The sequence below is a fragment of the Danio rerio genome, chromosome 17 (assembly GCF_052040795.2).
Source record: "Danio rerio strain M-AB ecotype USA chromosome 17, GRCz13ab, whole genome shotgun sequence".
NCBI classification, from domain to species: Eukaryota; Metazoa; Chordata; class Actinopteri; order Cypriniformes; family Danionidae; genus Danio; species Danio rerio.
Window position 1 is genome coordinate 21,552,876 of NC_141037.1, and position 19,335 is coordinate 21,572,210.

At 35.6% G+C, this 19,335-nt stretch overlaps 1 protein-coding gene and 1 long non-coding RNA gene across 8 annotated transcripts in view; one reads left to right on the forward strand and one right to left on the reverse strand.

The window, feature by feature from the left end:
* Positions 1-19,335, forward strand: part of LOC147833062 (uncharacterized) — a 173,899-nt gene that overhangs the window by 42,989 nt on the left and 111,575 nt on the right. The window contains exons 4-5 of one of the 6 annotated variants that reach the window (XR_015513331.1): positions 11,612-12,016; positions 13,242-14,035. The exons of 3 other annotated variants lie outside the window; for them this stretch is intronic. This is a non-coding gene — a long non-coding RNA (uncharacterized LOC147833062). Of the gene's footprint in view, positions 1-2,850; positions 2,912-11,611; positions 12,017-13,241; positions 14,159-19,335 lie in introns of those variants that run through there. 2 more of the 6 variants (XR_015513333.1, XR_015513337.1) reach the window with 2 other exon arrangements.
* sorcs3b (sortilin related VPS10 domain containing receptor 3b) overlaps positions 13,835-19,335 on the reverse strand; it is a 109,638-nt gene continuing 104,137 nt past the window's right edge. For both annotated transcript variants that reach the window (XM_087290337.1, XM_087290336.1), the window contains one exon: positions 13,835-18,361. In XM_087290337.1, the coding sequence (XP_087146463.1) occupies positions 18,300-18,361 (62 nt within the window). In that variant the 3' untranslated portion in view covers positions 13,835-18,299. The remainder of the gene's footprint in view (positions 18,362-19,335) is intronic.

A 19,335-nucleotide genomic window follows, 5' to 3' on the forward strand; every position in this document is an offset into this window, starting at 1 on the left:
GCGACCCATCAACAGTTTTCCTAGTGGATGATAAGCTGACAAAACATTGCTGTCACTCTGACACAAGTTTTATTTATGGAGAAAATTACAGAGCACTGCAATGTTTGGGTGTTCTGTGTTTGTCTGAGATAACTAATCCTACTGAACTATGAATATTCCATACAAGCTGAAGCTAATTGGTAAATTCTTGTCATGTGCTTTGCGGTGAGCTCACGGGTGTCATTTGGCACGAGCGCGTCACGCCGCGCTACCCATTGAAAACAACAAACTTGTGCAAACTCCAGAAAGACACAAAATGAGAACGGCACCTAAAAGGCTGCCATCATTTGCAATCTCCAACAGTTGATCTTCTTGCAGAGCCATGCTGGATTCACCTGATTTGTTGACAACTGGGTTGCGGATCTATTCCTTTGCAGTTCGTGGGTCGTTCACTGGTTCTTTTCCCCTTAGCAAAGACATTTTCCTAAGACGTCTGTTTCTTACTCATTTTGCTACTTGTGGGTTCAATTTGGTCGCTCAAGTGATCGAGACGTAAGTGAGAGAGTACAATGATTTTTCAAAATAAAAGGTCGTTCATACTCAGATAATAAATAAAATGCAAATAAATAATGATTTCTTGTGTGGCTCGTTACCAATTGATCCACGGACCGATGGTTGAGAACCATTGAGCTTGGGGATAAAATGAACTAAGGCAACATAATACTTCTCCTAATTATCCACTGCTAAGAAATGTTTAAAATATGATGCAACATCCCACAAAGCTCGCTGAGGCCCCCTTATGTTGGGAATCACTGGGATAGGCTATTTAGTGTATTCTGAACTGATTAGCTATTTCAGATTACTTTAGGACAAACTATGCAAACAATGCCTCTAATTTGACATTACTTTTAGGCAATATGTAGAAACAAACACCTAATGAGAAAACATGGTTTTCTCCTTGTCTTGTGAACTTTTACGGTGTCTATTATTGCTATATCTTTTTTCTCGCATGAACTGATTGGTGCGATTATGCTTTCACAATGGTATGAACCGTTATAAAGGTGGTCAAATGGATGTCTATTAAAATTACAGATCAGAGTGAACTTTTTTCTTATTTTCTAAGGACTGTTTCCCCACACATCTTGTTTTGACATCCTTTAGGGGGGATGACTTCAGCCTTATTTAGAAGAGTCAAATAAAATGTCCCTCAACCCCCCCTGTAATTCGCACCCTAGTTGTAAGGTAATGAGATACAGGGTAAAAACCAGATTTCCCTGTAGGCACCTCAATGTCGAAATGGCATAAAAAACACATAAAAAATGCAATTGATTTGATGTCATTTGACTACAAAATGACATCTAATTGATATCTAACATTGGCGTCAAGAATGCAAAATCGATTTGACGTGAATTGACTACATTGATGTCAAAATTACATCCAATTGACATCTAACATTGGCATCAAGCATCGATTAGACTAGAGGACTGTCCTGTTATCAATTTTTGATGCCGTTTTAGATGTCGGTTTGTTGTCATTTTGACATCAATTTAGTTTAGTGTGTATTCATTCATTCATTTTCTTTTTGGTTTAGTCCCTTTATTAATCTGGGGTCGCCACAGCAGAATTAACCAGCAACTTATACATTATATGTTTTGTACAGCAGACACCCTTCCAGTTGCAACCTATTACTGGGAAACATCCATACACATTCAATCACTCAGTTGCAGGACTTAATTTGGTGTTGGATGGTGGAGGGGTGTCACAGACAAAGGACAAAAGTGAAGAGCGAGGGGTTGTTGTTGCAGACGAAAGTGAAGAGGGATGGAGAGTCATGGAAGAATGAACAGCGGAAGGCGGAGGAGGGCAGTTGAGTAGGGGGATTGGTATAATCAGGTTGAGCCCTGATTAACACGGGGAGGACATGCAAACACAGAAATGCCAAGTGACCCAGTTAAGGCTTGAACCAGCGACATTGCGTCGCCCGTAGTTTAGTGTAGGGATACTAAATCTGTAATTTGTATTTGAAGCTTTCAAAAAAAACTTTTCTTATATGATACTTTTTGTGTTGTTATTTTGGTGGTCGGGGCATCATGGTGGGGCAGTAGGTAGCATGATCACCTCATAGCAAGAAGGTTGCTGGTTCAAGCCCCAACTGGGTCAGTTGGCATTTCTATGTGGAGTTTGCATGTTCTTCCCGTTATCATGTGGGTTTCCTCCGGGTGCTCCGGTTTCCCCCAAAAGTCCAAAGACATGCGGTACAGGTGAATTGTGTATGCTAAATTGTCTGTTGTGTATGTGTGCGAATGAGAGTGTATGGGTGTTTCCCAGTACTGCGTTGCAGCTGGAAGGGCATCCCTTGTGTAAAACATATGCTGGATAAGTTGGAGGTTTATTGCACAGTGGTGACCCCTGATTAATAAAGAGACTAAACCGAAAAGAAAATGAATGATTGAATGAATGAATTTCTACATTTCTAAATGTGACAAAGTGAATACAAATAGTAGTATAGTCACATTTGCCTTTTCCCTGATTAAATATTGTGTATGTGTGTGTGTATGCGCTTTTGAAAACTTGCTAAGCATAGTGACTTTTTCCTTTGATGCAGCTGGCTCTACACCTCAGCCAGTACTGCCTTTATCATGTTCAAACACAATGCATAATTCAGTGCATAATTTACAACGACGGCAAATACAATCACAGTATATTTTATTAACAGCAGTAATACACAAGTGATTGGGGGATCAAACCTGCGCAGCATGAATATCAAATATAAACTGCACACAGGGAAACTGAAGCTGAATGTTTGCACTTATTATTGCATCTCTTAGTATCGGAAGTCAATATTTGTAATCTCTCCATTATCAATTCCAGATGAGAATCAAGCAAGTCTCTAAACGCACAGAGATTACATGAAAGTGTGAATTAAAGGAAGGTAAGACGGATGAAATGATAGCAGGTGTAGTTTTGTGTGAAAGCGATTTGCATAGATTTTGACTTTAATTGAAGATGCACTCAGTAATAGAGTAATGCAGAGATCATGTCCAAACCTGACAGATCAATTCCTACTGGTTTCCTCAAGATTTACCTATAGTTTTTTTTTTTTTTTTAAATTTTGGAGTAAAATAAGTTCTGATAAGCAATGTACTTTCTCTACAAGATAGGCTGGGCGATTTGGCCTTAAATTAAAATCTCGATTAATTAAGCATTTCAACGCGATTACGATTAATGAATGATTATTTTATTCATTTATTTTATTCATTTATTATATATATTCATTTTTTGCCCTTATAGTTCACCAAGTTTTGTACAATAAATATGCTCACATATTACAAGTCAAAGATTTCTGAATGAAAGGTGCATTACTTGATTTTAAAATAATTAAAGGAAACACACACACTATCTACTATCTATGATTATTTACTGAACATCAACGTTGAACAATTAAAATTAAAACACACTCTGTCTGAAACCAACAGTCTTATTTTTTTAAGTGAAAATAAATGATGTGAACTTTTTGAAACCAAATTAATTATTTTCAATTTTTTTCATAGTACAAGTAGAAAATAAGCAGTATCTTCTTTAAATAATTAAAAAACTTTTGTATATCCTGTAAATAATATTTTAAACACTGCATTTCTTGAATCTTCTGTAAACAAATTTTTAATGTAAATAATTTCTCAAGGCATCTCTGACGCAGCGTCCAATCATCGTCAATGTAGTGCAAACGTTCAATGTGTTGTTAAATTTTTTGAAGGGTTTGCGGATACGCAACCATTCAAAGGCTGCATTGGACCATGCGCACATACATTCAGTGCAGAAGTATAAATCAGCCCTAACAGAGCGGGGTCACATGACTCCACATGTGGTAGGGAAAGTAATTTAAAAAATTTACCTGGAAAAATTAAATTGTTGATGGGTTCTGAATGTTGATTACTTTTCGATGAATTGCCCCGCCCTAAGATAAACTACACACACTTACTCTTCCAATATTCTTATCTAGTCACTTACTACAAACCCACATTTTTAAAAATAAACTTAACATCTTGTTTTCAATAAACAGTGGGAAAAATAAATATTGAACACGTCACCATTTTTCTCTGAAAACATATTTTAAAAGTTGACGTTGACTTGAAATTTTCACCAGATGTTGGTAACAACCAAAGAAATCCATGTATGTAAAGAAAACAAAACTATTCAGTTTAGAAATTAAGTTATTATGTGTAATATCATGAAATGATGCAGGGAAAAAGTATTGAACACATGAAGAAAGGGAGGTGTAGAAAGGCAGTGAAAGCCCAGACAGCAGCTGTAATCTCTCAGTATTTATTCAGCAACCTGCTGCCCTTTCTCATTGTAACATTAATATTAGCTTCTTCAGTTCATCATCTACATTAGCAGGATGAGGAAGATAAAACCTGGGGGGACATTTCAGCAAGACAATGATCCAAAACACAGCTAATTAAATGCTTTCAGAAGAAGAAAATCAAGCTGTAGAATGGCCCAGCCAATTACCTGACTTAAATTCAATAGAATATACAGATTAGAGATTAGATTTGGTAAATGAGACTCACAGAACCATTAAGATTTTTACATTCTGTTGACGTCTCAGAAAAAATCACAACCGAGCAACTTCCAAATTCTAGGGTTGGGCATCTAAGCTATAATGCCGATCCGATACGCATCTCGATTCAAAGAATACGATCCGATATATTAGCGATACATTTGTGACATATTGCGATGCAACACGATACGATTCACACCCATATCACGATACGATGCGATAATTCAGCACTAACTAATTAGATCAAGTTTATGAGATGATGTGAAAGAGGATGCTGTGCCATTGAATGAGTTTGATTATTTATAAACCAAGCAAAACCAAGACTTTTTTTTACAAACTGGCTCTTCTCTCAGAGCCAGAGTGTCAGTTTACAGTAGAGGGCCATTTTAGATAATATAGCACATATTATTTAAGTATTTTCAAGATAAACAGAATGTATAAGTGCAATATATATTAAAAAATATGTATATATTTGCACTCTTTCAACATAAATAAATTTAGCATTGCACAACAAGAATTGTGATTTAACTTTTCAACTATGAAAACAAGTTTTACAAAGATATATTTTGCCACTGATTATTCAAAACTTAAGGTGAACTAGCAGTGTTATGCTGCTTTGAAACATCACTGTCACTGTAAACAACAGGCTAATAAAAATATAACAAACCAGCAATCTTCTTGCTGTGAGGTGGTCAAACTACCCACTGTGCCACCGTGACACCCAATTATTTTTATCATTATTATTATTAATATTATTATTATTATTAAATAAAAATTAACAGGAGGAGGTGTTTAAAACCTTCGTTCTCCGTGACACTAGGCTGAATATCTTTGCAGATGAACAATGCAATAGCATTCGTTATTGGCGTAGAGCGAGCAGAACTGTTGCGCATGGAAAAAAACTTGCAATGCTTTTCTCACCACTTTTGGAGCTGGTTGAAGCAGTACGAAAGCCGGGGATGCAGAAACACTGGAAGATGCTTTCACAACAACACCGTGGCGCCGCTTCAAGTGAGATATCAGATTACTGGTACTGCCCGCGTATTTTACAGATGCGCGGCACATTTTGCAAATTGCATCTGTCCTGTCATGTCGTCCATCCTTAAATCCATAATGTTGCTTGCCATACTTTAAATTTAAAACTCAGTGGGGAATAAAATGTTTGTTTTGCTTCTCGCGCTTTCTGAGGGCGCTCCACTAGCTTCATCCGCACACCTGATACACTGAGTTGTAGTGTGTGCACATCCGCAAATCCGTTGCTAAGGCTTACTTTATGTAGGTCGATTAAATTATGCGCCAAAAACAGGTTGACAACACTTGTTAATAAATAAAAAATACATTCTATATTAAAAATATAAGCTGTATCTCGGAAAAATCGATGCATCTCGCAAAAACCGATGCATCTCGATTTACTTCCAAAATTTCATTCATCCTCTGCTGCTCAACCGATGCACTCGCATCGTGCACGCGCATGACCGCGTATCGATACATATCGGTTAATCTTCCCATCCCTACCAAATTCCCATTGCAACGCCCTATAAACCACCCTGGTCATCACTGTACTGCACTGAGGTGACAAATATAAAACATGCACACATTTAATTCAGAAAATGTAATTAATATTAGTTCTCACATTTCATAAATATCTCATAAATATACCAAATGTAAACAACAAGATTGTTTTTCTGATTTATTTTTTCCATTAAAAATGAACGGTTTCGAGTCATGTCGTTCCACAAGTTGCCTAGTAGCAAAAATCCAGATATGAACTCTAGAATATAGAATCACACCACAACTCTCTATTTACATAAATTAACATGCAATAAAGGTGAAACATGGTCGCATTAGCACAAAACAAATAAAAAGGCATTCAGTAACGTCTGAGGGGAGAGAGGGTTCCTGCAAATATAAGCAGAATCATTAGTTTGATATCACTAAGGACAGCCATCTCGTTTAATACGCTTTAATGAAGCACATAAAACAAAATGGCGTTTCATAAAGTCTCACTATTGGAAGGTCACCATGGAAAAGGATATTTCCTATATCAGTCTCTCGCTTGGATCGTATCCAGTTGGGAGGCGAGTTGGCGTCCAGATTTGAAGCCTGGCAGTTATATTTGGCATAGTGAATATCTTTCACTTTATATATTAATGCCTGCTACGTTATATTTATATATAAAAGTCATATTTTCAGGCAGCGCAAAGTCTCCTGCTGCTCTAATGATATGTTTTGACAACTCCGTGACAACATCTCATTTCATTGTATTTTTTTTCATCATTTTTTTTTTATATAAAGGTCATGAATAATGATTGCGCATAAAAAACCAAACATGATTGTTTTTCCAACAATTGCGCCAGTCAGAATGGCACTGAAGTGAAACGGGCTTGATGAATGTGTCATGTGTGAGGTGAACTCCGTAAGTCATGACAGACGGAAGTGCTCAAACCAAAACAGGCCTTTTTAATAATTCATCAGACATTAAATAATCCTTCTGACTTTATCAATGTTTCTCCATCTCTGAAAGCTCGGGATGACCTTTGGAAAATGTTAAATCTTTTTCACGCGCCGCAGTGATGAGTCTGGCAGGAAAGGTTGAAACCTAAACAGTCCGTCAGCTACTGGAAGTACACGCATGCATTCACACACACACTCGTCCGCTGACAGCAGAAGCTCAATCACTCCAGCATAGATTCATTTTTCAGACTTTATAGTGACAGCTGTCTGTCTTTTCCCCAAAACTGCAAGTTGAAATGCATTAACTGCAGAAAGTCTGAAACCTGAGGTTTTTACGCTGATGTTTCCTGCCTGACAGTATATTACAATAATGGGTTATTAATTTTTTAGCTATTTATGTTCACACAAATCCATTAAATTGGCAAATACATTAGCTAAAGTTGAGCGGAGCGGGGCGTTTTTAATCAAACATTTGCAAAACAAGTTTGCACAATAATGTGAAGCGGCGTGTCATGGGATATGTAGTTTTACAGTTTGCGTACACTCTCATTAACTTGCAATTATGCCGGTCACATGTGAATATCTTCTGAATTTAAAGCAGGCCCATCGCAACAAAATGCTAAACACTTAGAGAGCGTCCAAATGTTTTCTTTGCTGTATGTTTTTTCATAACGGTAAATGAGATTCCAAAGACCATCCTCGGAGGAAAAGCTTTACCATAAAATCACTCAAGCTCTCATCTTCTCTACTCTCTCTTATCGCAAACATGACCACTAGAGCTTCTTGGAAGACATAAAGCTAACTTTGTTTCATGTGGAGTGCTCTTTTGTCCGTGTTGCTGAACTTTAATCTTCAAATGCAGTCTTGGAAACTTTGAAAAATGCTTAGAGCTATGGAAACCGCTGGATATGTGCGAGTCTGTGATTGTACCTGTGTGCACGAGAGAGAGAGAGAGAGCTAAAATGATGAAAAATATGACATTCTAAAGGCTGCTGGGTGCAGGATATTTAGACAGCCTTTGTCCAGACCAGCAGTCTGCACATTTATGGGTGGATATTGAATAGAGGCCTGTTTGCATTTCCTTTGTGTACCGAGTCTTTGAACAGCTTCAGCAGATCCCGCAGTCACAAAACCCTTACATACAGTACTGAAGACTTTTATTTATTTCCTGTTTTGTTCACCAGATGCACTTTTGGTGTCCCTTCTTAAAATACTGAGCTATTTTGGATTCATTTAGAGTTTTCTGTTAAAAAATGCTGATCTGTGGGTGTTTGCTTAATTAAATAATTTATTTGGGTTCATATTCACTTGTAGGAGATACTTTGATTTATTTTAGTAAAGGAATAAAACTTTACAAGTGCTTTAAACCCCTTAAAATATATATTTTTTGCTTATAATGTTAAATGTTTGTGTACAGATCATTTTGGACCAGGGCAGGCAGGCATGTAGTAACCATTTTGTTTTGTAAAATTAATTATTGAAGTTACATTAATGTCGGAAAAATGTTGTCAAATTAATTTAGTATTTTTGTGATTTCTGAAAGTTTGTTATTTTAATGTCATTTTTTTGGGATTTATCCACATGGCTAATATAAAACGTAAACAGTTGAAGTCAGAATTATTAGCTCCCATGAATTACTAGCCCCTTGATTAATTTTCCCCAGTTTCGGTATAACGGAGAGAAGATTTTCTTCAACACATTTCTAAACATAATAGTTTTAATAACTCATTTCTAACAACTGATTAATTTTATCTTTGCCATGATAACAGTAAATATTATTTTACTAGATATTTTTCAAGATACAAGTATTTAGCTTAAAGTGCAACATAAAGGCTAAACTATGTTAATTAGGTTAACTAGGCAGTTTAGGGTAATTAGGCAAGTTATTGTATAATGAAGGTTTGTTCTGTAGACATTTGAGAAAAAATTCTAGCTTAAAGGGGCTAATAATTTTTACCTTAAAAAATGTAAAAACTACTTTTATTCTGGCTGAAATAAAACAAATAAGACTTTCTCTAGAAGAAAAAATATTATCAGGCATACTGTGAAAATTTCCTTAATCTGTTAAACATTGTATGGAAAAAAGTAAAAAAGAAAAATAAATTCAAAGGCGGGCTAATAATTGTGATTTAAATTGTGTGTGTGTGTGTGTGTGTATATTTATGTATATATTTATGTATATATATATATATATATATATATATATATATATATATATATATATATATATATATATATATATATGTTAATCAATCCAAAAGGGGTAAATGGGGTAGTATTGTGTTAAAACATTTTTATCAATGATAAATTTGCAATCAGTATTGTGTAAAATAGTAATTCTTACTACTAAATAGTGCTAAATTAAATTGATTTGCTGTGTAATATTTGTGTGGAACATAGGAAATATTTTTGTGTTTGTGTGTGTAAATAGAAAGTTCAAAAGAAAGGTATTTATTCAAAAGTCTTTATACTGTCACTTTTAATTCATTTAATGCATCCCTATGGAATGAAAGTATTTATTCATTCAACTTTGTATGCTTTCCCTTAGGGCACCTTGATGTCAAAACGACATCAAAAAATGTCAAAAATGCTAATAGATTTGATGTAAATTAACTACATTGATGTCAAAACAACATCAAAAACCCTTCAAAAATAAATTACATGACTGTCTGGTAATTGATTTTTCATAGCAATATTAGATGTCAGTAAGATTTCATTTTGACATCAAGGTAGTTTACATGTATTGTAGGGATACAAAATCTAGCGTAAATTTGAAATCGAAGCTTTTAGAATAATAACATTTCCTATGTAGCGGCTTACCAATGCCGCTATTGTTGGTAGAGTGAGCAAGTTTTTAACGCGTAAAAAGTCAGAGTCCGTAAGCAAATAGATGCAAATAAAAACATATTTATTGTCCAATCAACTTCCAATCAACAGAATTACTCAATCGCTTTCCTTTATCTAAAAGCACACTTCTCTGTTACCTTCAATTACGAGATGATACCATACGATACGGTCAAAAACTGTGTGCTTCCTACCAACACTGTCTTCCTCCATGCAGTGAAGCCACAGTTATATAGTGTCGTACTGACACCTTGTGGCCAATCGCCAATATACAATGTATGGCTCCTACATCCTATATTATAATACTTTTCCTGTCATTATTTTAGTGTTCAAAATGGCATCAATGTGTGTATATCAAATGCATAATAAGGTTTTGACAACAAATTGATTTGCATTTCTAAACTTTTTTTTATGTTGTTTTGACATCAGGTGCCCGCTGGGTTTAAAAACTGACCAACTTCACTTTTATCAAAAAAGTTTTTGTCTGTGGAAAATTCAAAACAGAATGTTGTTGTCTGATCATGCAAGACTACAAGTTTTTGTGCAATCAGAATCAGACGTTTTCTAAAATGAGAGTGCTTTACCACCTGACAATGACTGGCAACAGGGTGTCCACAGGGTCTTAAAAAGTATTAAAAGTTGATAAATCAATTTAGAGAAATTTAATGCCTTGAAAAGTATTAAAAAGTATTATATGCTATTTTACAAGGTATAACATTTTGTATCAGTATGCTACAATTTGCCTAAAATTATTCTTTGAATATTGGGATGTTGTGTAGTTTTTCGGAAATTGATTAAATCCTGCTAGATTTGACATCATGCTGCTTTGTTTACTGCAGTAACCAGGGAAACACTGACTATGTTTACATGGACATCAGTAATCAAATTATTTGCCTTAATCTAAATAAGACGATAATAAGGTGTTTACATGGGTTGCTTTTTGAATGTTCCTTTCATGATCTCGTTTTGCATGTTATAACACATAATTCGATGAATATCATTGCCAAGATACCAAGATATCCACGTTTTCTCTGGAGTTTCATGTAATTTTAGGTGTTTCATTATATATTTTTCGACTTTAACTGCAGTCCGGCAGTTTTAATGGATGTTGTTTTAATGGAATTTGATACCGCACGCTAGGTTTGGGTGATGTCAACCAATTTGGCATCGTATACGATGTCTAATATGAAACATCACAATGGACGATGGCATCGTCGGCATCATCGTCATAATTATAAATAATTAATTAATTCATAACGAATCAATTATTTGTAGCCTACCGTTTTAACTACCTGACCCGCATGGTCTTTGTTTTACCCATAAACAAATTATACAGTAAATGAATAAAGATGTTACACACATAATTATCACCTGTCAATCACTTTTTGAATAGGCATGAATAGGCAGAGTGATCTATGTCGTTTTAATGGCGTCGATAAAAAAGGTACACAACCAACAGGAACCAGCCAACAGTATCTGAGGTGTTCGCTAAAATTACAAAGAACAAGTGTGAAAGTGAAAGATTGAAGCAGTCTACTGACCCGCTGAATGCCTGGACCCGCTGCCTTGAGCGCATGACAGTGTGTGTGCGTCTGTATGTGCCTGTGTGTGTGTGGTCACGTGATGTGCGTTTTCAGCGGTAGTGTGGAAGGAGGGCTGCTCAGAAATACTAATTGCCAGTGTGGATGTGGATCATTTTCGTTTTAAAAGGCCTTTTAAAAACTAAGACCTATAAGTGTAAATGAGGCCTGAGTGGGTATTTTTCATGAGCAGATTTGCAACGAGGGCGGGGCAGAGGGTCGCGATGCCAGCTCAGCATCGTGGTGTCTGTCAGCCATCGGCAATGGACGATGTCATCGTTTATCAGCCCAACCCTTCCGCACTCCCAATGGAAAGAAAAAAACCTCTGCATTTCGCTATGTCTGTGGACTTTCACTGACTCAGTAGGTGCAGCTTCATAATGTTGGGTCAAACAAACTTGTGTGTATAGACTATCCTGTCACAAAATGCAGCGACAAGTCCTACATGACGGTAATAGTTTGATTAAGGTGTTTACATGTCTGTGTTGCACTTCAATAAGGTGAAAATATTTCGATTTCTGTTTATTTCGATTATGACCTCAATCGGAATAAATTAGTAAAAAAATTGCTGTTTACATGGTAGACTCTTAATGAGAGTGTTAGGGCCCTATCATACACTTGGCGCAATGTGGCGCAAGGCGCGGTGCAATACTTGTTTGCTGGTTTCAGCTTGGCGCAAGAGTCGTTTCGAGGCGTTGCGCCACGCTCTTTAAATAGCAAATGCATTTGCGCTCATATGTGCGCCCATAGGCATTCTGGTCTAAAAAGGAAGACATTCGGAGGCGCACTGCTGGCGCGTTGCTATTTTGAGAAACTATAATAGATTTTTCATTAGACCAAAACAAACCCAGTCTAAACTACAGCGCAGAGTTGTGCCTCGCTTACACACTGCTTAATAGCCTACACAGAAGATGTACAGCAATACGCAAACATCTTTACATATGAAAAAATTTTAATATTAAAGATAGGCCTATATGTAGGATATAATGAGAATATATATAGGATATAAATATAAAAGATTAAAATATTACAAAACATATTATTTTCTAGCCTACATAAATATGAAAAACCACAGTTTTTTGCCTTCTTTATCTCGGGAGGCTTTTTCAGTTCATTCATAACAATTTGCTTTTGTATAATGTTATTTTTATTAGCAGTATTATTTATTATATTCATATTTATATTTGTTTTATTAAAAACAAGCTTAGACTTGCCCACCTGTCAGGTTTTAGACCATATGGGGCACAGCATGTGTTTTAGGATATAACTCAGGTTTTTGAACATACTTCGTTATTATTGTTCATTTATTCGTTTGCTGGAAATTAGAACTGAATTTAGAAATAGTTTTGAAGCAAATATTTGCGCTTAACAAACAAAAATTAATTATTTATAGGCTAATTGATGTCTGTGTGTAAAGGTTTCCCTATCCTAGACCGAAAGTGAAAGTAGAGCGATTATCTCTTTCTTGCGCGGTAGATGCTCTGTTTAACTGTTTTCTGTTAAAAAAAAAAAAAAACTGTTAACTGTTTGCTTGTGAAATGCTCAGTTTTTACACTTTCACTTACTTTACGTCCTGTAAATAGCAAATGCACTTATGGCGCGACGCAGCTGGCTCTTAAAGGGAAAGGGAGATGAGACTCTGATTGGTTTATTCTCAAAACACACCTATAACTCATTATGAAAATAAACTCAACCCTTTTAGACCATGCGCCACAACGCAAAGCTGATTTTCCCGTCCTTAAATTACCAAATATGGATTCTGACATGCCCTGAAAGCTTTGGCGTCCTGCGCTTTCCGTTTTGCGCATGGACTGTCAAAATAGAGCCCTCAATCTTAATCGTGTTAAAATCAGATTTTTGGTGCCGATGTAAATGTACTCACTGTTATTCCTGCTGTACTATAGGTGCTACCTGCTGGATTAGCATTTTTATTCAGTATATGAATAAATGTTTTAGTTTAGGATTAGTTTCTTACTATCAGTATTTAGTGAATATGTAAGTTAAAATATCAGCAAGGAGGTCTTAAAATGTATGGAAAGAGTCTTAAAAAATTTAATTGAATTTTATTCTGATTCTTGTACATATACCCTGCAAGAAGCAAACCATGTTTCATTACTTGAAAAAACAGAGTAAAGTAAAAATAAAAGTGAATATAAAATATAGCTGGAATGGTGAAAAATGCAGATTATGTCTGGTCCCAGTGTTTACTTTCATTTGAGCAGAGCAGCTCTTTTGTATCCTTTCATTTAATGTGATCCTATTAAAGATTTCTCAGTGTCACAGGTCATCTGCTGTACGCTATTTACTGGAGAAATGAAAAGATGATGGGTGTTTGGAAATTGCTTTGAGAAATTGGGACACACAGGCCATTCGGCTGTTGCAGAAATGCCATTGTAAAGAATCAGTGGGCAGTCACTAATGTAAAAATACATTTATTCAGATTAAAGTGACTTTCAGTTCACAGTCAAATATAAAACTGGCTGTCAGCTATTAGCAGTGATGAAACATGCGCTCTAAATGAGTATACTTCCAGGAGTACAGTATTGTGAATACTAACCAAATTAAATGTCATATGTTTGCCGTCTTACTATAGAAACACACATTGCCAAGGCACAAATGGACACGTTCAGCAGATGAGGCTTCTACACAGATGAAGTTACCAACCTCTATTTGTGCCATGTACGTCTACTCGATCCTAAAATCATGCTCCTTACGACCTCTTGACGTTAATTAAGATGAGGTAAGCATCAATATAAACATACATAAAGCTATAAGCAGATTTCAAAAGATTAAATATCGATTGCGTATGAGAGCGTAACATGTTTGTTGATCTCTAAAAGTGAGCTTTTATACAAATGTGAGGCAATTAACCTTGAAATATCTACAAGTTAGCATGCAGAGAATGATCTCGTACTTTTACAAAAAGAATTTGGTGCCTTGCTAAGAAAGTATAAGTCAGTTTGGCTGATCACTTTAAAGGAATAGTTCACCCAAAAGTTTAAATTTGCTCAAAATTTTCATACCTTCCTTTATCAGAGCAGATTCTGATCAGAGCAGATTCTGAAGTTTCTGTTCTATAATTCATTTTTGACGCAGAAATTAAATGTCATTTTGACATCAAGGTAGTTTTCATGCATTGTAGGGATACAAAATCCAGGGTTAATTTGGATTTTAAACTTTTAGATCAGGGGTTCCCAAACTTTTCAGCCCGTGACCCCACAATAACAGTACCAGGGTTGGGCGATTATTGAACATTTTATTTCGATTTCGATGAATAAATGATTATTTTGTTTATTTATTTTATGTTTTTGCCTTCATAGTTCAATGACAAGTTTTGTACAGTAAATATGCTCACATATTATAAGTGAGAGATTTTTTAATGTAGTGTGAAATTAAAACAATCATTGCCTAAAACAGACCAATCACAACGCTTGTGCTACGTGTCATTGTGATGTGTAGTTTCATTTTTTTGAGAGGTGTGCTGGTATGTGAAGTATAATATCAGAAAAATATAATAAGTATAAATTAGCCTTAACAAAGCGGAGTCACGTGACTACACACACGGTAGGTAAAGTTTTTGAAAAATGTACCTGGAAAAATTAGATTAATTATAGTTTTTGAATGTCGATTTTGATTACTTTCCGATTAATCGCTCAGCCCTAATACCAGTGACTCGTGACCGCAATATCATCTGAGGTGGTTATAAATATAGAAACCTTGCATGCAATGGCACACACACACCAATAGGCCAATGTCTATTCTTTGTTAGTTTTTTTATGTATGTGAGTACTGTTAATGTGCCAGAATGGTTAACCTTGTGCCACAAAATCAATCTGCTGCATCTGATGCTATTGCTGTGTCTATAATATAATGTAACTACCTTAAGGGACGCAATCCTTTGAAAAAAAAGTTGTAACAAAAAACTAATATTTTTATCTTCAGTAGGTTATGGATAAAATATGGTCATTCTACATTCCCCCACTTCGGGAGCCAATGTTTTAGATTAATTCAATTTGTTATATCTTGATACTTTTTGTGTTGCGATTTTGATGGTCATTAGGGTTGCACGATATTTTAATAATCTGAAATATATTGCAATATATGCGATTTATTATGAATAAAATTTGACCAGATAATTTGAACAACTCTATTTGGAAATATTTCATTAATTTATATCGACTGGGATGAACAAGTCTTTTTTCTATTGCAGTGCATCTGCAAAAAATATAATAAATTACTAGCAATAATAAATAAACATACAAACAGTGTTTTATGGCTTTCTGTAGTTATGCACAGAAATTGAACAATCAAATGTAAAATAACATGGTTATTGTTGTGTAAATAATAAAAAAATACAAAAAATTAATAATATCTTTATCATTTAATCTTTAATAAATAATCTAATCCGGCGATATGACTATTGCAAATGCCCACATTGCAATATCGATGCTCAAATGATATATTGTTCAGCCCTAGTGTGGATGTCAAATTGATGTCAAGGTTTTGTGTATTTGACACAGATGTCAAAGTGGTCACCAATGGGTTAATTTTTTTTCAACCCAGGCTCATTCTGAAAATGATGGATATACACATTTCTAGAGAGCGCCAAATATGTCCCAGCCGGTAGTTTTTTTTGCAGTTTTTGTTTTTGCGAATCCACCAAAGGCCGCTGTGTACACTTCTCAAATTACTCCCATGAGTGCCATTCGTGCTTGCTGTTTTCACGTAAATCCACGAGAGGCTGCTGTCGGCTGACTGACTGAATGACTGATCAACCTTCCTTCTTTAATAAACCGAACCAATAGTGTTTTCAAAAGCACTGATTGACCATCGCCCACAACTTCCCTAAACCCAACCCACAGTTTAAAAAGCAATCCAGAAAAAGAAAAGGCCTCACCTGATTTTTACCCTGTTTACAGATTTTACCAAATTGTCACCCTGTTACTTACTTGTTTACTTTATTTTTTGAATTCTAATTTTTGTCTTAACTGCTTGCTGGAACCGTTCTTTGCCGGACTCGAACCCCATTGTGGTGGTCAACTTCTCTGAGTCTCAAGTCCACCGATGTATATGGCGAGCTAACTGGACAAACAGGTAGCAGCAAGAAAACCAGTGATAGCATGAAAAGGAGTGGCATTATACCGCCCTGTACCATTCGTATTAAAGACAAAATGCATACATATGTACTTCTGGCGACATAATTTGCGATCCCCAGAAATGTATATAGGGCTACGTTTTCAGAATGGGCCTGTGTTTATTTTTTTTTAAACCCGCTGTGTTTAATTTGTTTCCCTCACACACAGTGTTTTAGTGAATCTATACACAAGATAGCAAAATATTTGAGCAAATTTTTACATTTTGGACTATTCCTTTAGGAAAGATTACAGGTGAAAAATAAATACTCCTTAAGTGCTAATATGATATAATCTTACAGTTTCTGATAGAAATTAATTTACACCCGTAATCAATAATACCTTCATTAACACTTAAGGAATTGTTCATTTAAAGAGCGCAAATGTAAAACACCACAATAATATAAAGGCATAAGTACCACATTACAGAAATATCTAAAGGGATAGTTCACTCCAAAATGAAAAAAATGCTGTTAATTTACTTACCTCAGGCCAACCAAGATCTTATTTTTTTTAGTTGAACATAAGAGAGAAAAAAATGTAGGCAAAACAAAATTAACACCAATGGCTAATGAAGGTCTTTTTATCAGTCTGTGCAATGCTGAGTTCAGACGGCATGATTTTCAATGTAATCGTGTCAAAGATGTTTTCACACTGTATGACTATCTGGGGTATTGTTCCGTCATTGCTGTGTTGACACTGCAAGATGAATTGGCAGAGGGTTTCACGCTGTATGACTTTACAACAGGAGTATCGCCAACAACTTTGTCCGGTCTGCAAACTACATCTCACAACCAAACACACACGAGAAGTGACAAGGAAACAATGCGAGCTCAGGTCGTAAATCTTTTGTTATTAACTAAATAATGAGAAAGAAGCCTTTAGAGGGATAGAAAATGTACTCATTTTGCTCATCTGGGTTTTGAAGGGAATTGAATTTCTCTTCAACTATTTTCTTTTTTGACCCGGTTGAAGTTGTGGTATTGCTTACATGACATTTACATGACCCTTTTTTGGGTCCAATAGACTAAAAAGAAGCACTTTTAACTTTTCCACTATCCTCCCACTGGCCTGCAGATACCCACACTAATAGATGCTGCTCTCTGATTGGCTGTAGGTAATCAAGTTGTTTTTTTTAAAAATCTGAACACATTCACACAACATAATTTAAATCGCAGACAGCTTCAGATATTTAGCATGACAAATATCTGACGGGTGTCAGCGACTCATCAGCGATTCTCAGATCGTGTCTTTGATAGTTGTTACTCACCTGAACAACACCAATTTGGCTGTGATTTCAGGCATTTGTCTGCGATTTCTCAAAATCTGTCAGCGAGTCAAAGTCAGGGCTAAAATCATGCAGTCTGAACTGAAACTAAACATTATTGACAGTATTATCTTTTATCTTTTCAGCCTCATGCATTTTGTTTGCAGACGATGCGGGTTAAAGATAATAAAGCTACAAATAATGCTCAGTTTTGCTTAATAAGAGCTCAATGTATCACCAGGAGCCACGTGTATGAGTTTTGTTTTACCTGTATATGTTTTCATACTCTTAGATTGTCAGTAACAGTTGACTTGCATTTTATGAATTATCAAGAACTGTAGCTACAGCTAAAAATCTTCTCTCGTGTTCTACCTTAGATGGCCTGAGGATGAATAAATCTTTGGGTGTACTATCCCTTCATAAAAAACTTTATAATTATACATCTAATACAATTGATGTTTCATCATCAAACCTTCATCATTTCAGACATTGGTGCAGTTTGGAATTTGTCTGGTCCTTAAGCGTTCTCCAGCCCCAAGGCCGCCTAAAACACACACCGACACACCACCCCCCCACACACACACAAACACACAGAGAAACACAGAAAAGCAGAAAATCACTGTAATTGCAACCAACAAGCAAGGGCAAGTCTGTGATCAATGCTTTCCACTTCAGTGTCATGGGATCAGTCCTTGATTACTGTGAATCAAAAAGTCCTGGGACACTCAGAAGACAATCACCTTCTCTGACAGCGGAGTAATAAAAGTAGAATGAATGAATTGGGGTCCATCCACTGACCTCACGTATAGGAACAACAACAGATACACACTAAAACAAGCACGTCTCTCGTTCTGCTCCTTGAGCACAAATTGCATCTTTATAAACATAAAGCCGACAGAAAAGAACTGACAGAAAAGAAAGAACACTTAATTGTATGAAATGAACATTTGTACTTTACTTTCACTTCTAAAAATATATATTTTTAAATATGTACTTTTATGTAACACATTATTGATGTGAAATGATAAAAAGTCACTTAATTGTATTTAAAGGGATGACGTTGATTGACAATACACTTAAAGAACTAATTTTTACACAAATATTGTATTGTATTGTAAATATCAAGATTAATTAAAAAGAATTGGCCAGCAAAACACAGAATTAATACTGAATTAAACACAGTAGTAAGAAGATTGAAGTAGTATTAAATTGTGTTTTGATCTGCTAAATGTCTAGTGCCCTTTGAAAGGAAATGTTACACCCGGGCATCTGGGGTTATGTAAATGCTTGGTTTTGTGATGTCTCAAATTCAGAAAGAAGTAATCTTCATTGTAGTCCATACTAGCCGTATTTTGTAGGCTATAAAGAGCAAATTCTGGAATAGAAGTTGTTCAACCTAGGGACATTAATATGTCCCATATTACATATTGGAAATATGTACCTTTTAACGAAAGGTAAAATACTCCAGTTATGTTTTGTTGCACATTTCAGATTACAAATCCACTAGATGGCGCTGTT